The 17,615-nt window shown below is 58.2% G+C and overlaps 2 protein-coding genes and 1 long non-coding RNA gene across 12 annotated transcripts in view; all 3 read left to right on the top strand.

The window, feature by feature from the left end:
* BRD4 (bromodomain containing 4) overlaps nucleotides 1–5,048 on the top strand; it is a 63,304-nt gene extending 58,256 nt beyond the window's left edge. For all 10 annotated transcript variants that reach the window (XR_012670492.1, XM_075134193.1, XM_075134199.1 and 7 more), the window contains 2 exons: nucleotides 839–1,088; nucleotides 3,332–5,048. Coding sequence is in view for 9 of the 10 variants with exons in the window: in XM_075134193.1 (XP_074990294.1) it covers nucleotides 839–1,088; nucleotides 3,332–3,400 (319 nt within the window). In the remaining variant the exon portion in view is untranslated. The remainder of the gene's footprint in view (nucleotides 1–838; nucleotides 1,089–3,331) is intronic.
* Nucleotides 5,049–7,761: 2,713 nt separating this feature from the next.
* Nucleotides 7,762–8,675, top strand: LOC142073888 (uncharacterized). The gene is made up of 2 exons (XR_012670485.1): nucleotides 7,762–8,033; nucleotides 8,149–8,675. It is a non-coding gene; the product is annotated as an uncharacterized LOC142073888 (long non-coding RNA).
* Nucleotides 8,676–9,442: 767 nt separating this feature from the next.
* Nucleotides 9,443–16,935, top strand: EPHX3 (epoxide hydrolase 3). The gene is made up of 7 exons (XM_075134124.1): nucleotides 9,443–9,733; nucleotides 10,914–10,999; nucleotides 11,104–11,441; nucleotides 13,274–13,377; nucleotides 13,584–13,732; nucleotides 15,582–15,999; nucleotides 16,352–16,935. Exons 1-6 carry the CDS (start codon nucleotides 9,488–9,490, stop codon nucleotides 15,808–15,810), a joined length of 1,152 nt encoding a protein of 383 aa, XP_074990225.1. The 5' UTR covers nucleotides 9,443–9,487; the 3' UTR covers nucleotides 15,811–15,999; nucleotides 16,352–16,935.
* The last annotated feature ends 680 nt before the right edge of the window (nucleotides 16,936–17,615 follow it).

Below are 17,615 nucleotides of genomic sequence, written 5' to 3' on the forward strand. Positions count from 1 at the left end.
GATCCGCACTGGCCCGTGGCGCGATCCCATCTCGTGGCACCGATCCGATCCGATCTCTTGCACGACCTGATGTCGTGGCACGGATCCGATCCACGGCACGATCCGGTCTCGTGGCACGAATCTGATCCCACCTCGTGGCACGAATCCGATCCGATCCACGGCACGATCCGTGCTCATCCGATCCACGGCACGATCCGTGCTGATCCAATCCGCGGCACGATCCGTGCTGATCCGATCCGCGGCACGATCCGTGCTGATCCGATCCACGGCACGATCCGTGCTGATCCGATCCACGACACGATCCGTGCTGATCCGATCCGCGGCACGATCCGTGCTGATCCGATCCGCGGCACGATCCGTGCTGATCCGATCCATGACACGATCCGTGCTGATCCGATCCATGACACGATCCGTGCTGATCCGATCCATGACACGATCCGTGCTGATCCGATCCGCGGCACGATCCGTGCTGATCCGATCCACGGCACGATCCGTGCTGATCCGATCCGCGGCACGATCCGTGCTGATCCGATCCATGACACGATCCGTGCTGATCCAATCCGCGGCACGATCCGTGCTCATCCGATCCGCGGCACGATCCGTGCTGATCCGATCCATGACACGATCCGTGCTGATCCGATCCGCGGCACGATCTGATCTGGCCCAAATCCCCGCCGGCAGTTCCGATCCCCCGGGAGGTCCCCATCCCCCGGCTGTTGCAGCATTGACCCCATCGCTGCTGCGGAGCCACCGGGCACCGGACCTCGCCGTGGCGGGCGGATCGCGCGGGGTGCCCGGCGCCTGACGGCATCTCCCGGCGTTTTTTTTTTTTTGGCAGGAGCCGGGAGGACGAGGACGCCATGGAGCAGGCGCGCCGGGTGCACGAGGAGGTGCGGCGGCGCCAGGAGCAGCAGCAGCAGCAGCAGCAGCAGCAGCAGCAGCAGCAGCAGCAAGTGTCGGCGGCGGCGGCGGCGGCGGCGGCGGCACCCCAAGCCCAGAGCTCGCAGCCCCAGTCCTCCCAATCCATGTTGGATCAGCAGCGGGAGATGGCCAGGAAGCGGGAGCAGGAACGGAGGCGCCGGGAAGCGGTGAGTGGGGAACCGGGGCGGCCCCTGCCCTGAAATCGCCGGGATGGTGAAAAATCCCTGGGGATGCTCCAAAAAAAAAAAAAAAAAAATCCCTGGGGATGCCAGAAAATCCCTGGGGACGCCAAGAAAAAAAAAAAAAAATCCCCAGGGATTCTAAAAAAAATCCTTGGGGAAGCAAGGAAAAAAAAAAACCCCAGGGATTTTAAAAAAAATCCTTGGGGAAGTAAAAAAAATCGACGGGGATGCCCCAAAATCCTCGGGGATGTTGAAAAATCCCTGGAGATGCTAAAAAAAAATCCCCAGGGATGCCAAAAAATCCCTGGGGAAGCCAAAAAAAAAATCCCCAGGGATTCTAAAAAAATCCTTGGGGAAGCAAGGAAAAAAAAAAACCCCAGGGATTCTAAAAAAAATCCTTAGGGAAATAAAAAAATCCTTGGGGGCGCCCAAAAATTCTCAGGGATGTTGAAAAATCCCTGGAGAGGATGAAAAAAAATCCCTGGGGACAGCAAAAAAATCTCCTGGGAAGCCAAAAAATCCCTGGGAAAGCCAAAAAGTCTCCTGGGAAGCCAAAAAATCCCTGGGAAAGCCAAAAAGTCTCCTGGGAAGCCAAAAAATCCTTGGGGAAGCAAAAAAAAAAATCCCCAGGGATTCTAAAAAAATCCTTGGGGAAGTAAAAAAATCTACGGGGATGCCCAAAAATCCTCGGGGATGTTGAAAAATCCCTGGAGATGCTAAAAAAAATCCCTGGGGACAGCAAAAAAATCTCCTGGGAAGCCAAAAAATCCCTGGGGAAGCAAAAAAAAAAATATCCCCAAGGATTCTAAAAAAATCCCTGGGAACGCCAAAAGAAAAATCCCCAGGGATTCTAAAAAAATCCTTGGGGAAGTAAAATAATCCTTGGGATACCCAGAAATCCCCAGGGATGCAGCAGAATCCTCATGGACGTTGAAAAATCCCTGGAGCTGCTAAAATAATCCCTGGGAAAGCCAAAAAAAAAATCCCCAGGGATTTTAAAAAATCCTTGGGGAAGTAAAAAAAATCCTCGGGGATGCAGAAAAAATGTCGGAGATGTTGAAAAATCTCCGGAAATGCTGAAAAATCCCCAGGGATGCCAAAAATATCCTCTGGGATATTGAAAAATTCCTGGGGTTGCAAAAAAAACCCTCTTAGAAACGTCAAAAAAAATTCCCAGGGATCCCGAAAAATCCCCAGGGAATGCTGAAAAACCCCTGGAACGCCAAAAAATTGCCGGTGGAAGCCAAAAAATCCTCAGGGACACCCAAAAGTCCTCAGGGAAGCCAAAAAATTCCTGGAGATGCCGAAAAAATCCCTAGGGGTGCCAAAAAATGTTTCTGGGGGTGCTGAAAAATCCTCAGGGATGCTGAAAAAGAAAGCCAGGAATGATGACAAAATCCCGGGAATGCCAAAAAAAAATCCTGGGAATGCCAAAAAATCCTCAGGGATGCCAAATAATCCCTGGGGACACCAAAAAATCCGTGGGGATGCTGGAAACACCTCAGGGATGCCGAAAAAATCCCTGATGACACAAAAAAAAATGCTAGGAATGCCGAAAAAATTCTGGGAATGCCAAAAAAATTCTTGGGAATGCTGAAAAATCCTCAGGGATGCCAAAAAAGAAACCCTCGGGGATGCTGAAAAAATCCCTGATGACACCAAAAAAAAGCTCGGGGCTGCTAAAAAAAAAGCCAGGGATACCGAAAAAATCCCAGGAATGCTGGAGAAAACCCTGGGAATGCTGAAAAATCCTCAGGGATGCCAAAAAAATCCCTGATGACACCAAAAAAAATGCTCGGGGCTGGTAAAAAAAAGCCAGGAATGCTGAAAAAATCCCAGGAATGCTGAAAAAAATCCCGGGAATGCCAAAAAAATCCTGGGAATGCCAAAAAATCCTCAGGGATGCCGAAAAAATCCCTGATGACACCAAAAAAAATGCTCGGGGCTAGTAAAAAAAAAGCCAGGAATGCGGAAAAAAAATCTTGGGAATACCGAAAAAAATCCCGGGAATGCTGAAAAAAATCCCGGGAATGCCAAAAAAATCCTGGGAATGCCGAAAAATCCTCAGGGATGCCGAAAAAATCCCTGATGACACCAAAAAAAATGCTCGGGGTGGTAAAAAAAAGCCAGGAATGCTGAAAAAATCCCAGGAATGCTGAAAAAAATCCCGGGAATGCCGAAAAAAATCCCGGGAATGCCGCTTACCGCCCGTTTCCCTTCTCTTGCAGATGGCAGCGACGATCGACATGAATTTCCAGAGCGATTTACTGGCAATATTCGAAGAAAACCTTTTCTAACGGCGCCTGGAGATTTTTGGGTTCTTTTCCTCCCGATTTGACTCTTTAAAAAAAAAAACAAAAACAAAAACAAAAACAAAACAAAACAAAAAAAAAACCACAAAAAGAGACAAAAAAAAAAAAAAACCAAACTCAAAAAAAAAAAAAATTTTCTCCTTTTTTTCTCCCCTCCCCCGGCAAAAAAAAAAAAAAAAAAACCCACAAAAAAAAAAAACAACAAAAAAAAAAAAGCTTCGGACTCTCCGTTAAGTGTTAAAAAAAAAAACCAACAAAACAAACAAAAAAAAAAACAAAAAAACAAAAAAAAATCAACAAAAAAAAAAAGAAAAAAAAATCCGGGATCGGGATCGTCCCGCATGCACCGACCGGCGCAGGGAGCGGCGGGGGCTGCCTTCCCCCCAACCTCGGGGGGGGGTTTTGGGGGGGGTTGTTTGGTTTTGGGGTTTTTTTTTTTCCCTTATTTTTTTTCCTCTTTTTTTGCCCTTTTTTTCACACCGGAAAACCAAAAAAAAAAAAAAAAAAAAAATCCCGGCAAATTTCAAATCCGAGCGGAAAAAAAAAAAAACCAAAACCAAAACCCCAACCTCAACCCGGCCGCGAAAGCGCCGGGAAAAGGTGCCCCTCCCCCGCCACGCACGGGGTGTTCTGGATTTTTGGGTGGTTTTTTTTTTTTTTTTTTGGTCTTATTTTTCACGTATTTGGGTTTTTTTTTCCCCTCCCCCGTGGTGGCGGCGGCACGGGGGGAGGGGTCGAAATAAAGCCGGGGTTTGGATGGATTTGGGGGTTTTTTTGGGGCCTTTCAGGAGAAAATTTGGTGTCCGGGAGGCGGGGGAGGGGTTGCGCTGGGAAAAGGGGATTCGGGGGCGGGGACAGCCGTGGGGGGGGAGGGGCACCGGGGGTGGGGGGCAGGGATCCCAGCCCTGCCCCGCCCTGTGCTTTCGGGGAAATTCTCCCTTTTTTTAATTTTCTCCTATTTTTTGAACGGTTTTTGTTCTCCTTGATTTTTTTCCCCTCCTTTTTTCTTCCTCCCTTTTTTCCACCTTTTTTTCTTTTTTCGCCTTTTTTTCCCCTCCTTTTCTCCCTCTTCTTTTTCTCCTTTTTAAAAATTTTTTCCCCCTTTTTTCTTTCTCAATTTTTGCCTCGTTTTTCTTCTTTCTCATTTTTCTTTATCCCTTTTATTTCTCCCTTTTCTCCTTTATTTTGCTTTTTTAATTTTTCTTTTTTCTCTCTGCTTTCCCCTTTTTTCTCCTTTTTCTTCTTTCTCTTTTTCTGCTTTTTTCCTTTTTTCACCCTTTTTTCTCTTTTTTTCCTTTTTTTCCTTTTTTCCTTTTTTTCCTTTTTTCCTTTTTTTCCTTTTTTCCTTTTTTTCCTCTTTTTTTTCTTTTCCCTTCCCCCCCCCGCAGCACAGCCCAACCCCCCCCTTGGCTTTTCCATCACAGCTCAGGGGCCACCCCCCCTTGCCCCTCCCCCCACCCCCATTGATCCTTTTCTGGGTGCCCCTCCCCCCAATCCGATATTCCCCCGGTTCAACTTTTTTCTCCCTTTTTACCCCCAAAAGCCGCCGGTTTCTTATTTTTTTTTTTTTTTTTTTTTTTTCCCTTTCCGCTTTCCTTGGGTTGATTTTTTTTCTTTTTTTTCTTTTTTTTTTTTTTTAAAAAAAAAAAAAAAATTCATTTTAAAAATCTTGCAAAAATCTCCGAGCGGGGGCGGGGGCGGCCGCTCCTCCCCCCCATTAATTTTATTATTATTATTGTTATTATTTTTATTTTTTTTTTTTGGTTTTATTCCCACTCGGTGCCATAAACCCCCCCCCCCCCCCGCCCCTCCCCCGTTCCCAGCGGGATCCGCTCCGGAGCCGTCGGTCGGTTTTTCCTTTATTCCCGTGAAAACGCAGTTGGGTCTGTGCCGATCATGGAATAAACGCAGCTCTTTTGGTTTTTTAAAAAAAATCGCCGGTTTTCGCCCCATTTCTTTGCCCCCCCTCCCCCCGGCGATGGGGACGCCGCTGTCCGGGGGGGAGGGGAGGACCCTGGGTTGGGGAGAGGGGGGAGGGGTGGGTCGCGCCCATGAGGGGGAGGGGGGAGAGGAGGGATCAGGGGTGGGGTGGTCCCATCGTCGGGGCACCCGTGGGGGCTGGGGCCGCCCATCCCCCACCCCGTGTGGGTGTTGTGGGTCCCCACCCCCCCCTTGGGTGTCGTCCCCCCTTTAAAAAATTACATTTGAGATTAAAAATTTTAATTTAAAATTTTAAGTCGAAAATTAGTTTAAATTTTTAAAACCATGTAACTTTGAAGTTGGCGTTTGAAAATTAACTTTCAAATGGAAATACAGATTTTAGCGTTTACTAATTTAGATTTTAAAAATCAAAATTTGATGGTTTAAAAATTTAATTTTAACTTTCAAATTGAAGGTGAACTTTTCTATTTAAAAAAAAAATATTAAAAGTTAAATTTTACATTTAAAGCCATTTTTTAAAATTTCGTTTTAACGTCAAATTTGAAAGTGAACTTCTGAAGTTTAGAGGTTTAAGTGAAAATTTAAAACTGACCTTTAAAATTTTACGTTTTCTCTGTCTTAATTTGAAATGGAAATTTAATTGAAATTTTAAATTATTGGGTTTTTTAAATATTAGGACATTTTCCGGGTTCCTTACGCCCGGGGCTGCGAAATAAATTCCACCGGATCCTCAATAATTCTGGGTGATCGATGGGACAGGAGCCGGTGGTGGAAACGATGGAAATTATTATTAATTAATATTAATTATTATTAATTATTATTAATTATTATTAATTATAACCCTGGTTATATGAATTATAAATTGGGTGGGAATTTAAATCTTGGGGGGGGGAGGGGGCAGGGGGAGGGGAGCCCTCGGTGCCAGTTTCGGGGGGGGGGGGGGGTTGTGGTCCCATTGACCCCTCCCCCCCCCCCATCGGTGGGGCCTCAGCAGCGGTGGGGGAGGGGCGGCTGTGGAGAACTGGGGGGGGGGGGAGGGGGGAAAAAAGGGGGAAAAAGGGAAAAAAGGTCAGAAGTAGGGGGAAAAGATAAAAAAGGGGGGGAAGGGTTAAAAAAAGGGCAAAAAAGGTTAAAAAAAGGCCCCAAAAAGGGGGGGGAAAAAGGTAAAAAAGGGAAAAGGCCGAAAAAAAGGGGGAAAAGGGGAAAAAAGGCAAAAAGGCGCAAAAAGAGGTAAAAGCAAAAAAAGGTAAAAGCAAAAAAAGTGAAAAGGCCAAAAAAAAAAAAAAAAAGGCAGGGAAGGCGAAAAAGGCGAATTACGGGGAAAAAAGGGCAAAAGCGAAAAAAAAAAAACAAAAAAAAAGGCAAAAGGGAAAAAAGTTTAAAAGGCAAAAAAGAAAAAAAGGCAAAACCAGGCAAAAACGGCAAAAAAAGAATCCCGAGCGTCCGCCCCTCCCCCCGCCCCCGGTCCCTGCCGTGGGGGAGGGGCCGGAGGGGGCGGCACCGCCCCTCTCCACGCCCCCCCCCACGTGACCTCCCCGCCGCGCGGCCTCTTCCCCTTTCCCCTCCCCCCGCGCTCCCATTGGCTGCCCCCTCTTGCGGCACCGCCCCCCTGCCCCCGCGCTCGGCGCCGACCAATGGGCGGGAGGGGGCGGGGCCGGGCGCGGCCGAGCTCGTGCGGGCGGAGGAAGCGGCGCGAGAAGGTCGGGCGGGGGGGGGGGGGGGCGGAGGGAGGCGGTGACAGGGCCCCCCGTGTCGCGACACCCCGGTGACACTCAGTGACAGGGACCCCCCGGTGTCGCGACACCCCGGTGGCCGGTGACAGGGACCCGCCGCTGTCGGGACAGAGGGTGACGGGGACGGCGGGGTGACGGGACGCCCCGGTGATGGGTCCCCCCCCCCCCCCGGCGACAGGGACCCCCGCGGCGACAGGACACCCCCCTGTCGCGACACCCCGGTGACAGGGGGCTCTGGTGACAGGGACACTGGTGACAGGGACACCCTCATGGTGGGACACCCCCTCCCCCCAGTGTCAGGACACCCCCCGTGACAGGGACAGCGGTGACAAGGACACCCCAATGTCACGACACCCCAATGTCACGACACCCCGGTGACTGGTGACAGGGACACCCCCGTGTCGGGACACCCCGGTGACAGGGCCACGCTGGTGACATTGACACCCCCCCCCCCCCCCCATGATGGGACCCTGCGGTGACGTGGCACCCCGGGGGTGGGACGTGGTGGTGGCAGGGCCACCCTGGTGACGGTGACACCCTGACGGTGACAGCCTGGTGACACCCCCCCGGGAATGGGCCACCACGGGGACGATGGGGCCGCCCTGGGGATGGGACACCCTGGGGACACGGGGGGCGTGGGGACACCCTGGTGACAGGGCCACCATGGGGACGGGGCCACCATGGGGACATGGCACCTTGGTGACGTCCATTCTGGTGACATGGCCACCAAGGGGATGGGACACCCTGGTGCTGGGTCACCTTGGTGACATGGCCACCTTAGTGATGGGGCCACCATGGGGATGGGACACCATGGGGACAGCCCACCCTGGTGACATGGCCACCATGGGGATGGGACACCCTGGCCATGGGGCCACCTGGTGACGTTGTACCTTGGTGACATGGCCACCCTGGTGATGGGACCACCATGGGGATGGGACATCTTGGTGTCATAGCCACCCTGGTGACATGGCCATCCTGGGGGTGGGGCCACCATGGGAATGGGACATCCTGGTGACATGGCACCTTGGTGACATCCATTCTGGTGACATGGCCACCAAGGGGATGGGACACCCTGGTGACATGGCCACCCTGGTGACGGGTCACCCTCGTGACATGGCCACCAAGGGGTTGGACCCACCATGGGGATGGGCCACCTTGGCGACATGGCCACCAAAGGGATGGGGCCACCATGGGGATGGGACATCCTGGTGACATGGCACCTTGGTGACATGTCCACTCTGGTGATGGGGCCACCATGGGGATGGGCCACCTTGGCGACATGGCCACCAAGGGGATGGGGCCACCATGGGGATGGGACACCCTGGTGACATGGCACCTTGGTGTCATGGTCGCCCTGGTGACATGGCCACCATGGGATGGGACACCATGGTGATAGGGCCACCTGGTGACATCGCATCCCGGTGACGTGGCCACCAAGGGGTGGGACACCCTGGTGACATGGCACCTTGGTGACATGGCCACCATGGGGTGGGACACCCTGGTGATGGGGCCACCATGGGGTGGGACACCCTGGTGACGTGGCACCTTTGTGTCATGGTCGCCCTGGTGACATGGCCACCATGGGATGGGACACCATGGTGATAGGGCCACCTGGTGACATCGCATCCTGGTGACATGGCCACCATGGGGTTGGGACACCCTGGTGACATGGCACCTTGGTGTCATGGTCGCCCTGGTGACATGGCCACCATGGGATGGGACACCATGGTGATAGGGCCACCTGGTGACATCGCATCCTGGTGACGTGGCCACCAAGGGGTTGGGACACCCTGGTGACATGGCACCTTGGTGACATGGCCACCATGGTGACATGGCCACCATGGCATGGGACACCCTGGTGATGGGGCCACCAAGGGGTGGGACACCCTGGTGACATGGCACCTTGGTGTCATGGTCGTCCTGGTGACATAGCCACCATGGGATGGGACACCATGGTGATAGGGCCACCTGGTGACATGGCATCCCGGTGACGTGGCCACCATGGGGTGGGACACCCTGGTGACATGGCACCTTGGTGACGTGGCCACCAAGGGGTGGGACACCCTGGTGACATGGCACCTTGGTGACATGGCCACCATGGGGTGGGACACCATGGTGATGGGGCCACCATGGGATGGGACACCCTGGTGATGGGGCCACCATGGGGTTGGGACACCCTGGTGACATGGCACCTTGGTGTCATGGTCGCCCTGGTGACATGGCCACCATGGGATGGGACACCATGGTGATGGGGCCACCTGGTGACATCGCATCCCGGTGACGTGGCCACCATGGGGTGGGACACCCTGGTGATGGGGCCACCATGGGGTGGGACACCCTGGTGACATGGCCACCCTGGTGACGCAGTGCCCCCCCCCAGGTGACACGTCCCCCCGCCATGCTCCTGTCCCTCTGCTCGCTGCTGCTGGCGCCCACCCGGCTGCTGCTGGCCCTGTGGCGCCTGGTGGCCCGGTTGGGGGTGGCGGTGGCCGCGGTGGCCGCGGGGGTGGCCTACGGGCTGTGGGGGCTGGGGGTGCTGCTGCGCCGGGGACCCCGAGAGACCTTCCGGTGGCGGGTGAGGGACCGTCCCCCCCCCGGTTTGGCCGATGGCACTTTTGGGGAGCACCGATACCTGCACCTCAAGGTGGGTGGGGGGGACCAGGGGGGGCTTGGGGGGGTCCTGGGGGTGTTTTGGGGGGCTCGGGGGGGGGCTTTGGGGGGACTTGGGAGGGGTTGGGGGGGCTTTGGGGGGTTTGGGGGGGCCTGGGGGTGTTTTGGGGGGCTCTGGGGGGGCTTTAGGGGAGGTTTTGGGGATCCTGGGGGATCTGGGAGGGCTTTGGGGGGGGTTTAGGGGGTCCTTGGGGGGTCCTTGGGGGGCTCTGGGGAGGCTTTTGGGGGGGGGTCTGGGGGTTTTGGGGAGTCCTGGGGGCTCTTGGGCGGGGTCTGGGGGGACCTGGGGGGGTCCTGGGGGTGTTTTGGGGGGCTCGGGGGGGGCTTTGGGGGGACTTGGGAGGGGTTGGGGGGGCTTTTGGGGGGGTTTGGGGGGGCCTGGGGTTGTCTTGGGGGGCTCTGGGGGGGCTTTGGGGGAGGTTTTGGGGATCCTGGGGGATCTGGGAGGGCTTTTGGGGGGTCCTTGGGGGTGTCTTGGGGGGCTCTGGGGAGGCTTTTGGGGGGGGGGTCTGGGAGTTTTGGGGAGTCCTGGGGGCTCTTGGGCGGGGTCTGGGGGGACCTGGGGGGGTCCTGGGGGTGTTTTGGGTGGTTCGGGGGGGGGGTTTTGGGGAGTCTTGAGAGGATTTGGGGGGGACTTTCGGGGGTCCTGGGGGGTCTGGAGGGAGTCTGGGGGGCTTGAGGGGTCCTGGGCGGCTTTTGGGGGGTCCCGGGGGGACGTGGGGGAGCTTGCAGGGGTCCTGGGGGGTCCTGGGGGGCTCTGGGGGGGCTTTGAGGGAGGTTTTGGGGGTCCTGGGGGCTTTTGGGGGGTCCTGGGGCTGTCTTGGGGGGCTCAGGGGGGGCTTTGGGGGGGTTCTAGGGGTCCTGGGGGGTTTTGGGGGGTCGGGGGCTTTTGGGGGGGGGTCTTGGCAGGCTGGGGGGGGACTGTGGGGTTCTTGTGGGGCTGGGGGGGGGGCAGCCGGGAAATTGGGGTGCTGGGGGGGGTGGGGCCCAGCTGCTCAGTGGGGACCTGCTGGTGGGACAACTTGGGGGGCTCCATGGGATATGGGGGGCAGATTTGGGGGTCCCGAGGGGGGGGGGTTTATGGGTGGGGGGGTTGGTTTTGGGGTGGGGGCACCCCACTGACACCCCCCCACCCCCCCCCCCCCCACCCCCAGGACTCGGGGCTGCGGCTCCACTACGTCACCCGGGGTCCCACCACGGCCCCCTTGATGCTGCTTCTCCACGGCTTCCCCCAAAACTGGTGGGTGTCACCAAGGGGTGGGGACCAAGGGGGTGACCCCCCCACCACCTCCGGTGTCACCGTCGTCATCATCATCATCATCATCATCATCTTCCTCCTCCCAGGTTCTGCTGGAGGTACCTGCTGCAGGAATTTGGCACCAGGTACCGGGTGGTGGCCCTGGATCTTCGGGGTTATGGAGCTTCTGAGAAGCCACCAGGCAAGGACAACTATCGGCTGGAGGTCCTCCTGGAGGACATCCGTCAGGTCATCGAGATCTTGGGGACACCCAACGGGCAGAACGAGGTGACGGCGGCCACCGGTGTCACCGCGGCATCTCCCAAATGCATCTTGGTGGGACACGATTGGGGTGGACTTCTCGCCTGGGAGTTGGCCGCCAGCCACCCAGCCATGGTGGAGAAGTTGGTCATCATGGATGCTCCTCACCGGGCTGTCATGGCAGGTAATGGGGTGGCTTCTGGGGGACAGGGTGGGGCAACCGGGTCATCGGGTGGCATCTCTGGTGGCCGTGCCGTGGATGGGTGCTGGTTCTCATGGCTGTGCCGTTGGGTGGCGTGGTTGTGGCATCTCTCCTGGCCAGGTCATCAGGTGCCACCTCTCGTGACTGTGATGTGCCACCATAGTGCCATTGGGTGCCATCTCATGGCCATGCCCTTGGGTGCCACGTCTTATAGCCATGCCATTGGGTGCCATCTCTGGTGGCCATGCCATTGGGTGCCATCTGTCATGGCCATGCCATCAGGTGCCATCTCATGGCCATGCCATCGGGTGCCATCTCATGACCATGCCATCGGGTGCCATCTCTGGTGGCCATGCCATTGGGTGCCATCTCATGACCATGCCATCAGGTGCCATCTCTCATGGCCGTGCCATTGGGTGCCATCTCATGACTGTGCCATTGGGTGCCATCTCTCATGGCCGTGCCATTGGGTGCCATCTCATGACTGTGCCATTGGGTGCCATCTGTCATGGCCATGCCATCAGGTGCCATCTCATGGCCGTGCCATTGGGTGCCATCTCTGGTGACCATGCCATTGGGTGCCATCTCATGACCATGCCATTGGGTGCCATCTCTGGTGGCCATGCCATTGGGTGCCATCTCATGGCCATGCCATTGGGTGCCATCTCATGACTGTGCCATTGGGTGCCATCTCTCATGGCCGTGCCATTGGGTGCCATCTCATGACTGTGCCATTGGGTGCCATCTCTCATGGCCATGCCATTGGGTGCCATCTCATGACCATGCCATTGGGTGCCATCTCTGGTGACCATGCCATTGGGTGCCATCTGTCATGGCCATGCCATCGGGTGCCATCTCATGGCCATGCCATTGGGTGCCATCTCTGGTGACCATGCCATTGGGTGCCATCTGTCATGGCCATGCCATCGGGTGCCATCTCATGGCCGTGCCATTGGGTGCCATCTGTCATGGCCATGCCATCAGGTGCCATCTCATGGCCATGCCATCGGGTGCCATCTCATGACCATGCCATCGGGTGCCATCTCTGGTGGCCATGCCATTGGGTGCCATCTCATGACCATGCCATCAGGTGCCATCTCTCATGGCCGTGCCATTGGGTGCCATCTCATGACCATGCCATTGGGTGCCATCTGTCATGGCCATGCCATCAGGTGCCATCTCATGGCCGTGCCATTGGGTGCCATCTCTGGTGACCATGCCATTGGGTGCCATCTCATGACCATGCCATTGGGTGCCATCTCTGGTGGCTATGCCATTGGGTGCCATCTCATGGCCATGCCATTGGGTGCCATCTCATGACTGTGCCATTGGGTGCCATCTCTCATGGCCATGCCATTGGGTGCCGTCTCATGACTGTGCCATTGGGTGCCATCTCTCATGGCCATGCCATTGGGTGCCATCTCATGACCATGCCATCGGGTGCCATCTCTGGTGGCCATGCCATTGGGTGCCATCTCATGGCCATGCCATTGGGTGCCATCTCATGACCGTGCCATTGGGTGCCATCTCTCATGGCCATGCCATTGGGTGCCATCTCATGACTGTGCCATTGGGTGCCATCTCATGACCATGCCATTGGGTGCCATCTCATGACCATGCCATCGGGTGCCATCTCTGGTGGCCATGCCGTTGGGTGCCATCTCATGACCACGCCATCAGGTGCCATCTCTGGTGGTCACGCCATTGGGTGCCATCTCCTGGTGGTACCACCAGCTACCACCCCCACCCCGCGGCCGGCTTTGGGACCCCCCCCCACGGTGGCCGCTGACCCCGGTGCCCCTCTCCCGGCGCAGGTTTCACCGCCTGCCACCCTTCCCAGCTCCTCCGCTCCAGCTACATCTTCCTCTTCCAGCTGCCCTGGTTGCCCGAGCTCCTCCTCTCCTTGGCCGACTTTGAGGTGAGACCCCATCCCCACGTCTCCTTGTCCCCACCCTGCTCCGTGCCACCACCCCAACCCATCAAGCACCTCAAGAACCACTTGGAGGAACATCAAACCAACCCCGAGATGTGGAGCAAGGTGGCCCCACCCTGATTTGTCCCCAATTTGGGGGTTGGTGGCTTCATCCGGATCTTCTTGTCCTCCTCGGGTGGTGGCACCCGTAGCTGGTGAAGACCATCCTGACGGGACCTCGGACGGGGATCCAGAACCCGTCACGACGGTTGACGGAGGAGGAGGTGGACGCCTACCTCTACGGCCTGGCCCAACCGGGCGGGTTGAGCCCCACCATCAACTACTACCGCAACCTCTTCGGGTGGGTGGGCGGGGCTTGGGCGGGGTTTGGGTGGGGGTTGGGTGGGGGTTGGGTGGGGTTTGGGTGGGGTTGGGGCAGGGTTGGGGCAGGGTTTGAGTGAGGTTTGGGTGGGGTTTGAGCAGAGTTTGGGTGGGGTTGGGGCAGGGTTTGAGTGAGGTTTGGGTGGGGTTTGGGTTGGGGCGGGGTTTGGGTGGGGTTGGGGCGGGGTTTGGGTGGGGGTTGAGCAGAGTTTGGGTGGGGTTGGGGCAGGGTTTGGGTGGGGTTTGGGCAGGGTTGGGGCAGGGTTTGAGTGAGGTTTGGTTTGGGGCGGGGTTTGGGTGGGGTTGGGGCGGGGTTTGGGTGGGGGTTGAACAGAGTTTGGGTGGGGTTGGGGCAGGGTTTGAGTGAGGTTTGGGTTGGGGCGGGGTTTGGGCGGGGTTGGGGCGGGGTTTGGGTGGGGTTTGGGCGGGGTTGGGGTAGGGGTTGGGTGGGATTTGAGTGGAGTTTGAGGTTTGGGTTGGGGCGGGGTTTGGGTGGGGTTTGGGTGGGGTTTGGGTGGGGTTTGGGCTGGGTTTGGGTGGGGTTTGGGCGGGGTTGGGGCAGGGTTTGGGTGGAGTTTGGGCGGGGTTTGAGTTGGGGCGGGGTTTGGGTGAGGTTTGGGCAGGGTTAGGATTGGGGTGGGGTTTGGGCGGGGTTTGGGCTGGGTTTGGGTGGGGTTTGAGCGGGGTTGGGGCGGGGTTTGGCTGGGTTTGGGTGGGGTTTGGGCGGGGTTTGGGTGGGGTTGGGGCGGGGTATGGGTGGGGTTTGGGTGGGGTTTGGGCGGGGTTTGGGCGGGGTTGGGGCAGGGTTTGGGTGGGGTTTGGATGGGGTTTAGGCAGGGTTTGGGCGGGGTTTGGGTGGGGTTTGGGCGGGGTTTGGGCGGGGTTGGGGCAGGATGGGGGGACACCTGGGGTTTGGGGTGGCAAGGTTGGGTGCTCCTGGTTGGGGCGCTGGTGTTGGTGGGATGGCGTTGGGGGGCTCCCCTTGGGGTGCTGCTTTTTTGGGTGCTCCCATTGGGGTGCTCCCATTGGGGTGCTCCCATTTGGGTGCTCCCTTTGGGGTGCTCCTGTTTTGGGGTGCTCCTATTTGGGATGCTCCCTTTCGGGGCGCTGCTTTTTTGGGTGCTCTACCTGGAATGCTCCTATTTGGGTGCTCCCATTGGGGTGCTCCCATTTGGGGTGGTCCCATTTGGGAGGCTCCCTTTGGGGTGCTCCTGTTTTGGGGTGCTCCCATTTGGGGTGCTCCCTTTCGGGGTGCTCCCATTTGGGATGATCCCATTTGGATGCTCCCATTTGGGGTGCTCCCATTCAGGTGCCCCCATTTGGGTGCCCCCACTTTGGGTGCTCCCATTTTGGGGTGCTCCCATTGGGGTCTCCCCATTTCAGGGTACTCCCATTTGGGGTACCCCCATTTGGGTGCCCCCATTTTGGGTGTTCCCATTTGGGGTGCTCCCATTTGGGGTGATCCCATTTGGGTGCTCCCTTTTGGGTGCTCCCTTTTGGGGTGCTCCTATTTGGGGTGCTGCTTTTTTAGGTGCTCCAGTTGGGGTGCTCCCATTTTGGGGTGCTCCCATTCAGGTGCCCCCACTGGGGTTCTCCATTTTGGGGTGCTCCCATTGGGGTCTCCCCATTTCAGGGTGCTCCCATTCGGGGTGCCCCAATTGGGGTGCCCCAATTGGGGTGCTCCCCTTTCGGGGTGCTCCCCTTTCGGGGTGCTCCCATTGGGGTCTCCCCATTTCGGGGCGCTGCCATTTGGGTGCCCCCACTTTGGGTGCTCCCATTTTGGGGTGCTCCCCTCACCCCCTCTCCCCCTTCCCCCCCCCCCCCCCCAGGGACACCCCGATCCCCCGCGAGCCCCCCCCGCTCCCCACCCTCCTGCTGTGGGGCACCCACGACGCCTTCCTGGACGCCCGCCTGGCCCCCTGCCTGCGCCGCCGCCTGCGCCCCACGGCCCGCCTCCACCTGCTGCCCGGCGCCAGCCATTGGCTGCCCGAGGACCAGCCCCGCCCCCTCGCCCACCTGCTGGATGACTTCCTGGGTGGGGGTGACCAGCACCCATAGCGGCACCCATGGGTGCCCCCCATCTTTGGGGGGGAGGGGGAGGAGGGGGAAGGTTGGGGTGGGGGTGGGGTTGGGAGGGCCCAACATCTGGGTGGGGGCCGTGGTGGTTGGGTGGGAGACCCCAATATCTGGGTGGGGCCCGTAGTGGTTGGTGGGACCCCAACATCTGGATGGGGACCCAACATCTGGGTGGGGGCCGTGGTGGTTGGGTGGGAGACCCCAACATCTGGGTGGGGCCCATGGTGGTTGGTGGGACCCCAACATCTGGATGGGGACCCAACATCTGGGTGGGGGCCGTGGTGGTTGGGTGGGGGACCCCAACATCTGGGTGGGGCCCGTAGTGGCTGGTGGGACCCCAACATCTGGATGGGGACCCAACATCATCTGGGTGGGGGCCGTGGTGGTTGGGTGGGGGACCCGAACATCTGGAGGGGGGACCCCAACATCTGGGTGGGACCCAACATCTGGGCGGGGCCCGTGGTGCTTGGGTGGGGAGCTCAACATCTGGGTGGGGGACCCCAACATCTGGATGGGGACCCAGCATCTGGGTGGGGGCCATGGTGTTTGGTGGGACCTCAACATCTGGATGGGGACCCAACATCTGGGTGGGGGCCATGGTGGTTGGTGGGACCCCAACATCTGGATGGGGACCCAACATCTGGGTGGGGGCCATGGTGGTTGGTGGGACCTCAACATCTGGGTGGGGACCATGGTGGTTGGGTGGGGACCCAGCATCTGGGTGGGGACCCCAACATCTGGATGAAGACCCAACACCTGGGTGGGGGCCGTGGCAGTTGGGTGGGGCCCTCAACACCTGGGTGGGGGACCCCATGTCAGGGTGAGGACCCCACATCTGGATGAGGACCCCAACATCTGGGTGGAGACCTCGACATCTGGGCGGGGCCCGTGGTGCTTGGGTGGGGAGCCCAACATCTGGGTGGGGGACCCCAACATCTGGATTGGGGCTGTGGAGGTTGGTGGGACGTCAACATCTGGGTGGGGACCCTGGTCATTGGGGGAGGGGCCCCCAACATCTGTACGGAGACCCCAACATCTGGAGGGGTCCCCGGTGCCCGGGTGGCACCCGCTGTCCCCAAGTGCCCTTGAATAAAGTTGGGTGTCAGGAGCTGGTGGGTGCTGTTGGGGGACACTTGGGGACACCCCACCCCCCCCCCCCAGGCGTCGGGGGAGGGGATGGGGGGTGGGGTTCAGGGGACCCAAGGAGATGCGGGGGGGAGGAGGGGGGGGGGGGCCTGCACCCACACTGCCTGCGTGAGACCGGGCGCCCGTGGGTGCTGGTACCCAGCCCCAGGGGGCCAGTACCAGCACCCCGGTGCCAGCGCCAGCACCCGTGGGTGCCAGTGCCAGCCCCTGGGTGCCAGTGCCAGCACCCATGGGTGCTAGTACCCAGTCCCTGGGTGCCAGTACCAGCACCCAGGTGCCAGCGCCAGCACCCGTGGGTGCCAGTGCAAGTCCCTGGGTGCCAGTGACAGTCCCTGGGTGCTGGTGCCAGGTGCCAGCACCAGCACCCATGGGTGCCAGTGCCGGTGCCAGGTGCCAGCACCAGCACCCATGGGTGCCAGTGCCAGTCCCAGGTGCCAGGACCAGCACCCATGGGTGCCAGTACCCAGCCCCAGGGTGCCAGTACCAGCACCCCGGTGCCAGCGCCAGCACCCGTGGGTGCCAGTGCCAGCACCCATGGGTGCCAGTACCCAGCCCCAGGGTGCCAGTACCAGCACCCAGGTGCCAGCGCCAGCACCCGTGGGTGCCAGTGCCAGCCCCTGGGTGACAGTGCCAGCACCCAT

This window comes from Calonectris borealis, chromosome 31, assembly GCF_964195595.1.
Source record: "Calonectris borealis chromosome 31, bCalBor7.hap1.2, whole genome shotgun sequence".
In the NCBI taxonomy this organism is placed as follows: Eukaryota; Metazoa; Chordata; class Aves; order Procellariiformes; family Procellariidae; genus Calonectris; species Calonectris borealis.

Excerpts from the sequence above, each read along its gene's own strand:
- EPHX3 (XM_075134124.1), top strand. The coding sequence starts at position 9,488 with ATGCTCCTGTCCCTCTGCTCGCTGCTGCTGGCGCCCACCCGGCTGCTG. Across the intron at positions 9,734-10,913 it reads ACCGATACCTGCACCTCAAG|GACTCGGGGCTGCGGCTCCA; the intron begins GTGGGTGGGGGG and ends CCCCACCCCCAG. Across the intron at positions 13,378-13,583 it reads TCTCCTTGGCCGACTTTGAG|CTGGTGAAGACCATCCTGAC; the intron begins GTGAGACCCCAT and ends TGGCACCCGTAG.